The sequence below is a fragment of the Labeo rohita genome, chromosome 7 (genome assembly GCF_022985175.1).
Source record: "Labeo rohita strain BAU-BD-2019 chromosome 7, IGBB_LRoh.1.0, whole genome shotgun sequence".
Lineage (NCBI taxonomy): Eukaryota > Metazoa > Chordata > Actinopteri > Cypriniformes > Cyprinidae > Labeo > Labeo rohita.
In genome coordinates this window covers 6,776,478-6,791,793 of record NC_066875.1, presented here as the reverse complement: position 1 = coordinate 6,791,793, position 15,316 = coordinate 6,776,478, and the positions used below count along the sequence as shown (strand labels likewise).

The following is a 15,316-nucleotide window of genomic DNA, read 5'->3' as shown; positions in this document are numbered from 1 at the left end:
AGTGGTACTTTTACACTAAAATGTGGTTGAATATTTGTTAAAAATAAAACTAAAAATGTAATTACGAGAAAACATAAACTGATGCAACACCAAACAACGGTAATTTTACACTGAAATGTGGCTGAATATTTGTTAAAAATAAACTAAAAGTTTAATTACGAGAAAACCGGAAATGATGCAACACCAAGCAACGGTACTTTTACATTGAAATGTGGTTGAATATTTATTGCTGCTGTGTTGTATATCTAGCTTTCACAGTCCCGCGACTGTTGTGTGTGTGAGTGTGTTTAGCGGAGAAGATGGCAGACGGAGCTGTAGTGGATGAAGAGAAACTCAGCAAAAAGTACGTACATTTATTGCATCACAGCGCTTAAACTGATTCTGTATTTGTTTTGCATTTGTGCATTATGTGGCTTTTCGCATCAATTTTTAGCGTCGATTGATGAGGAAAAAATGCATGCCGGGCAACGTGGCTGGATCTGCACGAACAAGGCTGACGCACGGCGTATTTTGGTTTCGTTTCATCTTGTATAGTGTTAGTGACGATCATTTTTTCGGCTAGCACCCTTGAGAACAATTCCGTTTATTTTATCTATGTAAATATTCAAATGGAACAGCCAGTTGTACTTAATTGTCCAAATGACAACTTCATTCCCCACAATTCAGTTGCGGTCTAATGGCGTATTCGCTTATGAGAAGTCCGACTCATTTCCGTGACTCAAAAAAACCGTTAAAAATAAGATTCAGCGATTATAGCCTCATCTTATTGTAGCTTTTTCTGCTTTTCTCCTAATATGTAACGTATTTTAAGCTGTATAGTTACTTATTTTCTCTAAGGAGTTCACTCCAAATACTTTCACTATCGTTTTCCTTCTGACGAAGGTGAATTCAGAATACAATGCTATTATACTACTCTTTTAATATTTAACACATCTTTATAGGCCTGTCACACAAATAATAGCATGCTTATGCTTTTCCATATTCAGCGATAGGGCTGTTTTTGATTGTGAACCGATTAAAATGATTCATTGAATCGTTAAGACTCAAAAGAACGACTTCTGGTCAGCTGTGTTTGTCATTTTACGCTAGCTGTCAGGACGCAAAGGTGTTTCATAACAGCATTTTTGTTGTTATTCTATAATAAGAAGCATAATTGACATGTCTGTCCCCATTATTTGAGCAAAAAACAACAACGATGATACCAAAATATATTTATGATGGTCAATGCTCATTCTAAAGTACCATATCACTGTACAATACTATTCGTATTGTACGTTTTGCACGGGTGTAATACATCTGACCCTGGTTTTTCTTGATTCATCAAATAGGACGTTTGCATCATGTTGACTCTGGTCAGAATATGCAGGCTGCAAGCGTGCAGGCGGCAGACGTTTGCTCTTCCCAGCTTACAAAAGCTGCCTTTACTTGTTGAAGGAAGTCGCTGGAGAAGTGGCAAAAGGTTGGTGGTGTTTCCATTTAATGTGAAAGGCGACCAACCTTTTGTCACTGAAAAATTGTGCATGTTATAGACTTCCACAGCTAGATGTGCAACACTAATGCCTGTATTCTTTTGACGCATGGCAACTGATCTTATTTCTTGCATGTACTTAGTGAGCAGAAAAGGCGCATGAAAGCTGAGAAGAAAGCAGCTGAGAAGGAAGCCAAGGTCAAAGAACAACAGGAGCAGAATGACAAGCCCAGTGACAAGTCACAGGAAAATGTTTATGGGGCTGATGAAGAAACCTTGGACCCAAATGTACGTTGTGTTTTCATTATAGAAATCACATTTGTGGCACATAAATTCAGAATGAATTGTAACAGATTCTTCTAATCTTTCTGTTTTCAATGCAGCAATACTTCAAGATACGTTCACAAGCCATTCAAGCCTTGAAGGGAACAGCCGAAGACCCATACCCTCACAAATTCAATGTGGACTTGTCGCTTACGGAGTTCATCGACCGATATAACAACCTTCAGCCAGGAGACCACTTGACAGATGTTGTCCTCAGTTTATCAGGTAAATGTTTTCTGCTTGTATTTTAAGTAGTGATGCACTGAAATTAATTGAGCAAAACACAAATCCGAAATGAAAGAAATTAAGTTTGTTTAAATTTGGGTAACTGAACTTAGCATGCATTTTTCACCTTTTTAATTTGATAATTAACTCTGATCCGTTAATGTTTAATGAACATTTAAACAGTGTCTGTAATAACTTGTTTTCAAAACATTTATTTATTCAAGTATGCATTAAATTCTAGCGAGCTAATGAGTTTATGAGTTTATGATGATGACGACAATGATTTTACGTGGCATTTGACACGTGATTGTCTTTCGCTTTTCCGTGGTTAAAACACTGAGCGATAACATAAGACATGGTAATGAAGAGGAAGTGATGGTTGGTTTACGTGCGCTATGTGTTGCAGCTATGGCGATCTGTTGTGACGCATTAAAGAGCGTTAAAATGACATTTATTGAAATTTGTTATAAAATTGACAAAGCTGAGACTTCTAGTAACAAGTAAAGCAAAAAGCTTATTGAATGCTACATGCATTACAAATAACGTTTAGTTGAGTTTTGTTTGTGCATCAACAGAAAACAGCATAGACCAGGGTTCTTACTTTTCTTTTTAGGAGCACTTGTCCTCCTAACTTAAATTTAGGAGTATAGTCAAAATTTCAGAAGCACCTTCTAATCAATAATTAAAAAGCCTTCCCATTAGGAGGTGATATTTGACTCTTTAAAGTGATTTACCAGGGAATTTTGTTTTTACCATTGTAATTGCTTTTTTCCACCTTTATTAAAAGTATGTCATCTTTTATGTTAAATTTAAAAAAAAAGTATATATATTTTATAGGCTTTTAAAAAAATTCTAATTAAAACAACATTATAAGTAGCAAAGAATAAGTTGCTAATCAAATGAAATCAGTATTAGCAAAATTAATTTGTACTATAGAGGTGGCACAGAAGAACACAAAAGTGGCTTGTAGGTGTATTTTAATGTTTAATGAGGCTCAGAGGTGGCATGAGTGCAGTCAAATTCATGTTGAGATTAATGTTTTAAATATAACATTTTGAGTACAGAAATATTAAATGATTTAAATAACTAAAAAGATACTTAAATGAAACTATAACTGCCAGTAGGTGGTGGCAAGTCACTGAATTAATTACTAAATCATTCGTTCATTTGATTCATTTGAACGGCTGATTCGTTCAGGAATAAAGCAAGTGACTGTCTTTATGAATAGGAAATTGAATCATTGACTCACTAGATTACTTTAAAGTGCACGTTCATTAATAAATGAAACGGCTCTGTTTGAATGGAGATGCGCAGTGGCTCAGTTGCGACTTGTTTCAAACTATTTTTGATGTCGCAATAGAGTGAAATAAGGCAATAGTGTTATAGTCAGACAATGTAAGTAATATTAACTTCTTGTCTATTTAACTGTTGTATTAAATCAATATCTCATTTACAAACTCCCTTAAAACTCATTAAAAGCTATATCATCTTAGTTCATCGCAAAAGATGAAAAAAAAAAAAAAAAAATAGATCTTGGGATTTAAAAATGGATATTAAAAGTTAATCAGTATCTTCAACCAGGTTTGCTCAATGATTTTATGATTTTCATCCACTTAGAAATGTGATAAATAACAAAAAGAGACATTTCTGCTGTTTGACATGAAACATCCTCTTCTTACTTTGTACCTTCTTGTTTTGTTTGATTGAAAGGTCGTATCCATGCCAAGAGGGCTTCAGGTGCCAAGCTGCTGTTCTATGACCTGCGAGGAGAGGGAGTCAAGCTGCAAGTCATGGCCAACTCCAGGTCTGATTTGCACTCTGCTTTTTTTTTTTTTATTGTATTGTATTTTGTTTTGTTTTGTCACAGTAACATAACCGGTTTTTCTGCTAATCTTAGGAACTACAAATCAGAAGAAGACTTTGTGCACATCAACAACAAATTAAGACGTGGGGACATTATTGGGGTCCGGGGGAACCCTGGCAAGACAAAGAAGGGCGAGTTGAGCATCATTCCGATCGAGATGACCCTGTTGTCTCCATGTCTTCATATGCTTCCCCACCTTCACTTTGGTCTGAAAGACAAGGTAAAGGCACTTAGAAATAATAGTAACAACTTACTTTCAGTTTTGTTTTTCCTCCACAGCATCCTCTTAGAGTATTTTTTTTTTTTTTTTTTTTTTTTTTTACATTTTAGTTTCAGTAGCCAGCTGTGTAGGGGAACGTATTACAAGTAAAGCAGATTACTTTTTTCAAGTAACTAGTTTTGTTTTTTTTTATTGCTGAAGAGTGTTGAACCTTCTTCTCCTGCGTTCTACTGTACAGAATTTACTTGTACTTCAGTCCAAGGCTTATTCATTGCACATTTTGGTGTGAAAAGGCCTTTTTGTTAGAAAATAGAACTTTTTGTATTAAAAAAGCCCTGCCCAGATTAAAGTATTGCTACTTAAAGAATAGTTTACTTGAGTACAAGTAAAAGTGCTGAAAATTAATGACTCAAGCAAGAGTAAACGAGTAGTTTGCTGAAAACTTACTTAAGTTGTTGTTGTTACCCAAAGGTAAAGGTGATGTGAGCATTATGGAGAATTAAATACACTCATGTAATGTCTGTTTATCAAGTAAAACTTAAAAGTATTAAGTGTCTCAGTGTCCATTTATCTGATGTGTTATGCAACGTAGTCACAGTTCTTCATAATGTTGCATGTACTGATCTACGTGATATTCTTTTTGCCATTGTTCCTGCAGGAAACCAGGTTCCGACAGCGTTATCTGGACCTGATTCTTAATGACTACGTGAGACAGAAGTTTGTGACCCGTGCCAAGATTATAACTTATCTCCGCAACTTTCTAGACCAGCTTGGGTTTCTTGAGGTAAGAGATGTTAATTTGTCTGCTGACAGAGGTTCTTCAATTCCTTCAAGTTTTAATGGTTTCCATCTGTGAATGTTTTTATAGGTCGAAACACCAATGATGAACCTGATTCCTGGTGGTGCTGTAGCAAAACCATTTATTACCCACCACAATGAGCTCAATATGGACCTCTACATGAGAATTGCTCCTGAGCTTTACCATAAGGTAAATGTGTCACTGCTGTAGTAGTTCAGTATTGAATTCCTGGGTTATAGTGCAGATTATCTAACCTTCATCAACGTTTCAGATGCTGGTAGTCGGAGGAATCGACCGTGTGTATGAGATTGGGCGTCAGTTCCGTAATGAAGGAATCGATCTCACCCATAACCCAGAGTTCACCACATGCGAGTTCTACATGGCTTACGCCGACTATCATGATCTGATGGAAATCACAGAGAAGCTTCTCTCAGGTTTGTACTTTGTTCTGCTCATTTCATGCTCTGAAATGACTGCATCCTTTCACTGAGAATGAAACATCGCAAAAATAACAAAAAAAAAGCAATACACATAAGCTTGTTAGGAAACCATAATTGTTAATAGAAGTAAAACATTAATTGTTTAGTTTCATACTTCTCGTTTCTAGTGCTTCTTAAAGTGACCCAAAAATGAAAATTGTCATCATTTGCAGTACTTTACAGAAAATAAAGTTGCATTGGTATATGGGTAACATTTTTTTTTTTATTACATCCCAAAAATAGTGTAAACTACAAAAACAAAACATTTATAGACATTATAAAAATGTATTATGGTTTTCTTCACTCCTCCACAAATTCTTTGAATTTACTGTTATTCAGAACAGAACAAAATAATTATAGGGGCATACATTATAAACAACAAACTCCAAACCAAAACAAATTTGTTTAAAATTAAAATAAAGTCTCAAACTTGAGCCCACGCATCTTTGCCATTTGGCACAAATACAAATGTGTGGTTTGTGAATGCTTTGCATGTTTTGACACATTGATGCGGTAAGATAGGGTAGTCACAGTCATGTTGTGAGAACCTGTACTTCTGACATTCAGAACACTCCCTTTTATATATTCTCTCTTATTGTTTTTCCCATACACTGAAAAGGCCACACAAACAAAATGTTCAAGCTCCAAAAAGTTAACAAAGACATCATAAATAACCCATTCAGATGGATTTCCATATGGATTTCTTTTGCAATCACTTTGTGAACTTTTTGAAGCTCCAGTTTTTTAGCTAAGAGAGAAAAATCTCTCAGCAGGTTTAACTAAAATGTCTCTCTTGCTTGTTCTGATCTGATTAAGATTTCATAGAAATGACATGAGGCCTCTAATAGCAGAATATTCATTTTTGGTTGGACTAATCTTTCAACTTTAATATTTTGACATGAACAGTAATTGCACCATCATGATTTTGTTATTATTATTAATATTATTATTCTTTAATCTGATTTAATTTTAAATCTGTGTATTTACTTCACATCTTGTTTGAAAACACCAAGTGACATTTCTCTGTCGCTCTCACAGGAATGGTGAAGCACGTTACTGGAGGTTATAAAGTGACGTATCATCCTGATGGACCAGAGGGACAGGCCTATGAAGTAGACTTCACTCCTCCCTTCAAACGGATCAGCATGACTCAAGACCTGGAGAAGGAACTGGGAGTGAAGTTTCCAGCTCCTGACACCTACGACAGCGATGGTAAGGGTTACAGTCCATAAACTGAGTATAGAGTAGATCCGTTGAACCATTTTATTTATGTGAAAGTTACATAACTTAACAAAGGTGGTGGGGCTTTACACTGTTTGCTTGAATTTTTTTCCCTTCAGAAACACGCAAGTTCTTAGATGACCTTTGTGTTCAGAAAGAAGTTGAATGCCCTCCTCCCAGGACGACTGCTCGTCTTCTGGATAAGGTATGAAGTACTGGGTGAAAACTGCCACTATAATCCACAAGTTTCCCAAGCCCCATGAGGCCTTGCGTTAAAAGTGGGAGCGTCTTCCAGTTCAAAGTAAACAAGCAGGAGGTGACACTTATTCATTCAACAGTTGACAGTAGTGATGGGCACTTAAAGCCTCGTGAAGCACTGACATTTTCCAATGACCGTTTCGGGAAAAGATTCAAAGCTTTGAGTGTGTCGAAAATAGTGCGATCTGGTGGTTAGTAAAAAATAAAGCAGCCAAAAGTCTGTAAAAGAAACTCCGTCAGACTAAACATTCACCATACATTCCACAGATTGACTCAATTCCTGAAAACTCCTGTTCTTTATTGTAAATAATCTCTTATAGTTAGGAAAACCTCCAACTTGTCTTAAATTTTTGACTTGTTTGGATGTATTTATTTATAAGCATTACAACACAACACTAGCTACGTGTTATACATATTACTATTAATTATTACTAGGGATGTGCATCGATAATGTAAAAAAATAATCATCATGATTATGTGTTATGTGATTTTGTGAGATACTTACTTGGTCACACAAAGCACATTTACAGACCAGTGAAGTTGTATGTAGTGCTTGTTTTTGACTCGGTATGAACTCAAGAAAATGCACCCCTTTTTTTTTATGCTTTTCATATTCATTGTTCATCATCGCACACACATTCTAAACTGATTTTGGCACATTACTGTTGACAGCTGGTGGGAGACTATTTGGAGGTGAAGTGCATCAGCCCAACATTCATCTGTGATCATCCACAGATCATGAGTCCTCTAGCAAAATGGTATGTGCCTGACTTCCATTTATGATTTTTCACTGTAGTGTATAGTTCAATCACAAATGATCTAAAATGTTCAACTGATATATATACACTGATGTCTCCACCTCAGGCACAGATCACAGAAAGGTCTAACTGAGCGCTTTGAACTCTTTGTGATGAAGAAGGAGATCTGCAACGCATACACCGAGTTGAACGATCCTGTCAGACAACGAGAACTGTTTGAGCAGCAGGCTGAGGTGAAGATAATGACTATTGAATAACTCACTTTTTTATGCTAATCTTAAACTAACGTTGAACTTCAGGGGACTTTTAGTTTTCAATTTTTTCCCCAAGAAATTTCAAGGTTTATAGTCTTAACCAATTTGTTTGCTCTTTTAAAATATACTGTAAAAGAGTTTTTCTTGACATGCTTTGCTTTTTCTTTACCAAAAAAAAAAAAAAAATCATCTAGTTGAATGAATGTTCTATGTCCACAGGCCAAGGCTGAAGGTGACGATGAGGCGATGTTTATTGATGAGACCTTCTGCACTGCCTTAGAGTACGGCCTTCCACCCACAGCAGGATGGGGCATGGGCATCGATCGCCTTACCATGTTCCTCACAGACTCCAACAACATCAAGGTACGACCCACCATAGCCCCTGTTTTAGGACTAAAAACATTTTGTCCACTACTTCTGCAAACTGCAGACATTGTGACCTCAAACTGCTCAAACCTCATTCTGTAAATAGTTTGAAATTAAAACTGCTGCTGACTTGAATCGATATTCTTTACTTTAGGAGGTGCTGCTCTTCCCGGCCATGAAACCTGAAGAAAACAAACCAGCTCCACCTGCAGAGGGCACATCAGTGTAATGATGTGACTGACTTCATGAGAGTGAATAAACCTACCTGCGGATTTCGTCCATCTCTGGATTTCTTGATTCTGTCTGACCTGTCCAAGTTATAGTCACTGTTGAGGGTTATAGTCTGAATGTTTAAGACCTATGCACTGTCCATAATGAAGGGAAAGATTTCAGCAGATCTTTTAATGTACGGTTCATACTTTTATGGGGAATAGGAAGCCTTTTCTCAGTCTTTTCTCTGTTAAGCATTGTCGATTTCCTGCATATTTAACCTGGGGTGATTAAGCCATGTTTGGATGTTTTATGATCTTCTGTCCAACTGTATTTTTTAATAGGCTTACAATGGCTGTTCAGTTGAATCACATTAAATGATGACTTAGACAAACCAGGTTGTGAGTTCTGTTTCCACATCTGATCTTCTCTATTTTCTCTCCTTTTGTTTCAAATGAAAAGAAAAATACTGACAAATCAATATTCTGCTTTAGAGTGGTCTTGTAAATGATAAAGTAAATTAATGGTAGTTGCCAACATTTTTGGCCCCGACAAGTAGGTCTGTGTGTTTGTGTTAGGCAAAATATATCAAGTTTAACCTGTTATTATTTTCAACGTGGAAGTAAGGCTATGGGAAAGACTTCAGATTCATTAGCGCTATAAGGAAATAACGAGAATAACAACAGGCAATAAACGGTAAAGCTCTTTGCACTACAAACCAGTGTGTTCATAATTAAGACAATAACATAAAGTAAAATAACATGGCAAGACACACCAATTTGCAATTTTTTTGTACTGCTAAAAATAGGACTCGGATGAGACTGGAAGCCAAACCCATGAAATGTACAAATGGCCATGCCCACTCTTCCGAGAAAAATAAGGACTTGGAGTGGATTGAAAGATTTATTAGGTTTGATAGATCTTAAGGAAACTATAAAACTTTTATATAAAACATTACACTGAATTATTGTGATACCTCTGTTTGTCAAACGTTGTTACGACATGGTTAATGTGATTAATTCAGTTCTGAGAAAGAAGTAGCATTCTTAAACTTTGTTGAAACCGGCGTGTCAAATCCGCTTTGAATCGGATCATATTTAGCAAGTGGGAACGGAATGAAAATCACATTAAATACGATTCGAGCTACATTCATATGTGGTTTGTAGTCCTATTATTATTATGGCTTAAAATCCGTATAGGTTTGGGACCACTGTGAAGAAACTATTTCCGTAGCTCTCAAAACCAAGAGATTTCTACTCATCCTGATAAACGCATCATTTTGCTTTCATCTTGTTTGGACTTTGTATAATAGGTCGTTTAGTCTGTGCCAATGTTCTTGTTATCGGTATCTTTATTCTCATTAAAACTTATCAGCACCATGGGTTCTGTGGTTCAGCGGGAGCGCGCTTCTCGCGTCTCTCGCGCGCGGTCAAGTGCATCAGGCTGTTATTTCATGAGTCTAAAGCCTAGAGTCGGTGAAGATGGCGATGTGTGCGGCGTTCCGATGCGTTTCGGCAAACTTTTCGGCAGCATTACCCCTGCTCACAAGACCTGCACATATTTGGACGTGCCAAAATTCGCTCAGACCAAACGTTTTAAGGACGCTTTACACGAGCTCGCAGCTTTCGGGAGGTAAAAACTTAACTGAACTCCGCGTCTCCTTCGTTTTACATCTCACATTTAGCTTTGCCGCAAGAACTGCAGCCACTCCTGCTTGCATACTAGCCATTGTAAAAGCTTTGACCTTCTAAAAGCTATTGTTTGCTTATCAACTTAACTGGTGTTGGAATTTAACGTTTGTTACATTGTAACTTTGGTTCGTTTGTTACGTCATGAAGGTCCGCAGGCGTTTTGTACATTCCAGTTATAGAAAGTTACTTGGCGGATTCGATTTTTCGATTTCGAATCTTCCGTTTAAAATGCCTCTTTATTTTTGGAACTATTATATATCTTTATTCATGTGAAGTGTTAAAAGTGCACAATGTTGTTAAACTGGTCAGTGTAGTTCTTGCTGACGCTTGCATTGTATTAAAGTCGCCACGCTTGACTAATTTTCTCGGATCAGTGTTATCATGTGGCTTTAATTTTTTTGAGATCTTAAAACGAAGGTTATTAAAGTTAAGACTGTGCTGCATCTCGTGTCTCTTAAGTTAACCAAAGGCCCCTTACTATACACAATATCTCATTAAATTCAATATCGATATATGAAATTAAACTGATGCGTCACCGTCAGTATGTTCCCTCAGATGCCTCGAGATCTAAAATAACAACAGGAGTGTCTTGCATAAAGCCCAGCCATGCTTCAGCATTCAGCACTGCTCACAATCTGGTTTAAACCTGTATTGTTTCTGCATGGGCTGATGCTAGAATCGGAGTTGAGGCATTGCCCCTCTGGGAGTACTCAGTTGATGGTGTTCATTGGTTTGCCACTGTCAAACTGTTCTCCTAAGATCTATAGTGTTAATATGGAATTTATATAAAATTATGAACAGTCCATGATTTTCTTTCTGAATCATGTCTTGGGAAATGGAGGCATCCTTATGTATTTTAATCATTTGATTCACTTCTTTGATCATTTAGGCAAAATGGCATTTGAGAAACCTGTTTGAAAGCTGGTTGTAATTTTCCAATTGTCTGGTATAGAAAACACTGTATGCCATTCAGCATGCCTTAACCTGAACTTGTATAGTTGGTTCCGCCCTTAGTGAGTGCACCATGTTTACTACAGTGATCTAAAAGATCATTTTGGAATTAGAAGAATAATTCAGAAAACTATTGCTGTGAAATGGAAAGACCAACTTGGAAATAATTCATGCACCATTAACCTTATAGGGGTTCGAATGGTCAAACTATTATCAGCTGAAAAGTTAATATTTATGCGAAAAGAAAATGTCCTTGAAAGAAAACTGCCACGTTTAAAGGAATGGTTCTTCCAAACCAAAATAGTGGAATGTTTGGACGTTTGAAAGCCATATTCTTTGTAATTGTGGAAAGCCAGTACATTATTCAGCATTTCATGTGTATTTCACATTTAATAATAATAATGTTAAATAAACAAGTAAAAATAAAAAATGTAAATGTTCATAACATGGGAACACTGTTATTCCTAAAACAACTAAAACTAGTAGGTAACTGAAGTGAAATTGAAATGAAACAAATATTTAAAAAAATAAAATTAAAAGTTTAAATGTTGCCTCAGGAACTAATTGAAAAAATATATATTAAAACTAGTGTTGGGAAGATTACTTTGGAGATGTAATAGGTTACAGATTACAAATTACCCTATTTAACCCTTTAACTGTCACCATCCCCTCTGTGCGGCGCCTAAGTTTACTTCACTATATTACAAATAAATCCTAACCTAATCATGACAAACTATACATTGTTGGAAAGGTCTAAGACACCTAATTAGATACTGTACCATATTTCTGTGTTACAAATTATGTAGGAAATTAGATTAATATATGTCAAGAGTGCAACTTAAAAAAATCTATATCATAACATGAGTTCTGACCTTTGTCACAAAAGACTTTCTTCGTTGCCTTTTTCCCTATCACGTTTTAGAAATCGTTAAAAATTATATATCAGTTCAAAACTTAAAATCTCAAAATTCATCCTTTGAAAGACATTCAAATTATAATGAATTATAAACATTTGAGTCTGGATAGTGCATTTTTATGTCTGTGTTCAAAATGGGAGTGACAGTTAAAGGGTTAAAATATATTAAGTAGTGTAATTATTTCAGTTACTTTATTAATGTAACTGATTACATTTGACTACTTTTTGATTACTTTTCTAAATTTCTATTGCATGTTTTAACTGCTAATTATTTTTAAACATTTAAAGCAGGCATGGTTAAACTTACAGTAGTACTCAACACTGATTACTGTCAGACTTTAAACATCTTTCATCACTTGAAGTAAAATTATCTAAAAAATGAATTTAAAGCACAGCCACCACAAAATCAGACTTTAGCACCTCTTTTTTCTTTGAGATTGTTCTGAGGTTAATTGCAGATTTAAAATCATAAGATTTTATATAGCTTAATAGCTTTTAATAGTTTTTGAAATTAAATCTTTGCATAGCTGTGACAGGAAACATTGTCATCCAACAATGATTTGGAAACAAAACAGTTCATCTTAAAAGTAAAGCATATATAATAGGAGGAAATGGAAATAAAACAGTTATGAAGTATGCATGTGTCCTGTTCTGTGTCCTAAACTCCTGAAACATTGCTGTCTCGTATTTTAAAGCAGTCAGTGCAATTTGGGAGAGAAATCAATCAAATCTGTGTGTGTAAAAATATTAAGATGTAACCTCCTTTGTAAATGTTAACATTTTCATAAGTAACTCATTTAATTACACTTTTTTTACTCGGTAACTAACAGATTACAGTTACATTTCTCACCATGTGAGACAGGAATTGACAGTGCATTTATGTATTACTTAAAGGAATGGTTCTGTTATCCTTATCTTATTATTATTCACATTCTCTTGTGCTTTTCCAGCTCTGAAGTTTACAGACAAACACGAATGGGTGCGAGTGGAAGGAAGTGTGGGAACGGTTGGCATCAGCAACTTTGCTCAGGTGTGCTCCTCTCTATAAAGAAACGAGTGTTTAAAGATATTGTCAGTTTCAGACATTTTATCCTTGTTTTTATACTTCTTACTACTTATTCTGTGATGGAAAAAATACAGAATTCTGAGCAAAAAAGTCTGAATTGCGAAATGTACGTTTGGAAGAGTTAATTACCTTTTTCATTTGGCAGCAGCTATTTGAACTAAGTGTAAATAGCAATAGAGCCTATTCACACTAAGTGCAAATAGCAATTAGATGCTATATACACTGTGAAAATAGCATATTTTCTTAGCAATAGATGCTGTTCACACTAAGTGCAAATAGCAGTATTTTTTAGCAATATGCTATTTACTCTAAGCGCAAATATCTATAGATTCTATTTACACTGTTAAAATAGCGGGCTTTTTTGCTATTTATACTACTTATTGCAAATAGTGGCAATTATCTGCACCTCTACATTATAAAACAGTATGCAATAATAACGTATTGCATGTAAATAAAGCAGTAAGCCCCAAGAAGCCGTGGTTTACAGTCAATTTATAACAACTAAGGGGGTTTAAACCACGGCTTCTTGGGGCTTTTTGCTTTATTTACATGCAATATGTTATTATTGCTTTTATAAAGCGGTTATTCCATATACGTAGTAAGGTTTCACAAAATAAAACAAAATAAACAAACATGTATGTTTGTAGAGTAATTTAGAACAGCTTAGAATGTGGCTCAACCAATCAGAATCAAGGACCGGCACTATCTGTTTTATAATTACAATTTTAATTCAAATTATTAAATGGATACCACCTTACTGGGACAAAAAAAGCCCTTTCTACATCTACCCCAACTTTACCCAATACTTCATTTTCAACTTTTCAATTGTTTCCTTCATTTTTATTAAAAAGAAATGCTTTTCCGATGTGATATGAGATGTGAAAAGGAAGTTTGAAGAAAGTTTGAAAAGAAATACATTTCGGCAAAAGGCGGGTTTGAACCCGGGTCGATCGTGTCAAAAAGACTTTGGTAGGCGCTTTACCCTCTGCGCTACTGGAGCTGACAGTTGACAACTGTGGGTGGAGTTAGGGTAAATAGCCTCTGCTAACAAGACGTGCTATTTGCACTTAGTGTAAATAGACACTCTGTTTTTATTTATTCTGTCTCTTAGCAGAAACAATCTTCTATTTATAGTCAACTCGAAATTAAATTCACAACCCATTTTACTTCAATAATATGAGATGTTTCTAAATGAAGTGAAATATTCAAGAGAAGGAGGGGAGGGTTTGAAACAAGGATCCAACAGGAGGGGAGGGATCCATTTTAATTTGATGTTGACTTCAAAGTTTACTCTAATGTTATTGCATTATTTTCTTTTTATGCAGTTTTCAAGCTTAGATGTTTGACATTTTCTCTGTTCTATCACTATAGGAAGCATTAGGTGATGTGGTATATTGTGGGCTTCCAGAAGTGGGAACAAAGCTTGAACAAATGGGTGAGAAGAATTAGAAATCGCCATCTCATGCCTTTTGCCTGTTATAGCACAAACAACATGAAGTATATTTCTTTTTCAGAGGAGTTTGGTGCTTTAGAAAGTGTCAAAGCTGCAAGTGAGTTGTATTCTCCACTAACTGGAGAGGTGACCGAAATCAACACAAATCTGACAGATAACCCGGGACTAGTAAATAAAGCCTGCTATGAAGACGGTGAGTGTTGAAATATCACAATACTGTACATGGATGTGGAATATACCGCTAAAACATTCCCTTTTCCCTCCTCAAGGATGGTTAATTAAGATGACCATAGAGAAACCTGCAGAGCTTGATGAACTCATGGATGAAGCTGCTTATGAAAAATTCATCAAATCACTTGATTCATAAAGGTGTTTATGAATCAGACCTTGGTTATTTGTTTTTATTGATCATTCAGGATCATTTAAGGATTCACAATGGCTATTTTAGAATGCTGGTGGTAGAATTAGCACTAATACAATTCTTTGAAATCTATTTATTTTGATTTTGTAATTTTCTGTTCCACCAAAATAATCTTTTGTAATATGCTAGTTTAACAAACTCATGTCTCATGCCGTCAAAAGCCAAATATTTCAAGGGCTTTTGGATACAGTTTGAGGTGCTTTACATGGACTCAGACAAAGAGAGGGCTGGTTCTGCTGATTGTCTTATATAGCATATTTGTTAATATAACGTGTGTGACGTTGACATAACATGACATGCAATAAAATCGAAAATGTAAAATGTTGTGAGCCAGTTTGCTTTTGTGTTCTACTGCACCATTTTGGTGTTTCA

General features: G+C 35.6%; 2 protein-coding genes across 3 annotated transcripts; both read left to right on the top strand.

The window, feature by feature from the left end:
• The first annotated feature begins 199 nt into the window (after positions 1 to 199).
• On the top strand, positions 200 to 8,843 carry kars1 (lysyl-tRNA synthetase 1). 2 transcript variants are annotated; one of them, XM_051115589.1, is made up of 15 exons: positions 230 to 343; positions 1,329 to 1,459; positions 1,612 to 1,756; positions 1,852 to 2,017; positions 3,728 to 3,821; positions 3,915 to 4,101; positions 4,760 to 4,885; positions 4,970 to 5,089; positions 5,172 to 5,334; positions 6,418 to 6,591; positions 6,720 to 6,805; positions 7,531 to 7,616; positions 7,723 to 7,849; positions 8,090 to 8,233; positions 8,391 to 8,843. In XM_051115589.1, exons 2-15 carry the CDS (start codon positions 1,341 to 1,343, stop codon positions 8,463 to 8,465), a joined length of 1,812 nt encoding a protein of 603 aa, XP_050971546.1. In that variant the 5' UTR covers positions 230 to 343; positions 1,329 to 1,340; the 3' UTR covers positions 8,466 to 8,843. The 2 variants fall into 2 exon arrangements, with proteins under 2 accessions (XP_050971547.1, XP_050971546.1); XM_051115590.1 differs by lacking the exon at positions 1,329 to 1,459 and having other exon boundaries at positions 200 to 343.
• A 1,023-nt stretch (positions 8,844 to 9,866) lies between these two features.
• gcshb (glycine cleavage system protein H (aminomethyl carrier), b) lies at positions 9,867 to 15,094 on the top strand. Its single transcript, XM_051113817.1, has 5 exons — positions 9,867 to 10,078; positions 12,955 to 13,034; positions 14,442 to 14,505; positions 14,585 to 14,716; positions 14,793 to 15,094. Exons 1-5 carry the CDS (start codon positions 9,928 to 9,930, stop codon positions 14,888 to 14,890), a joined length of 525 nt encoding a protein of 174 aa, XP_050969774.1. The 5' UTR covers positions 9,867 to 9,927; the 3' UTR covers positions 14,891 to 15,094.
• Positions 15,095 to 15,316: the final 222 nt, after the last annotated feature.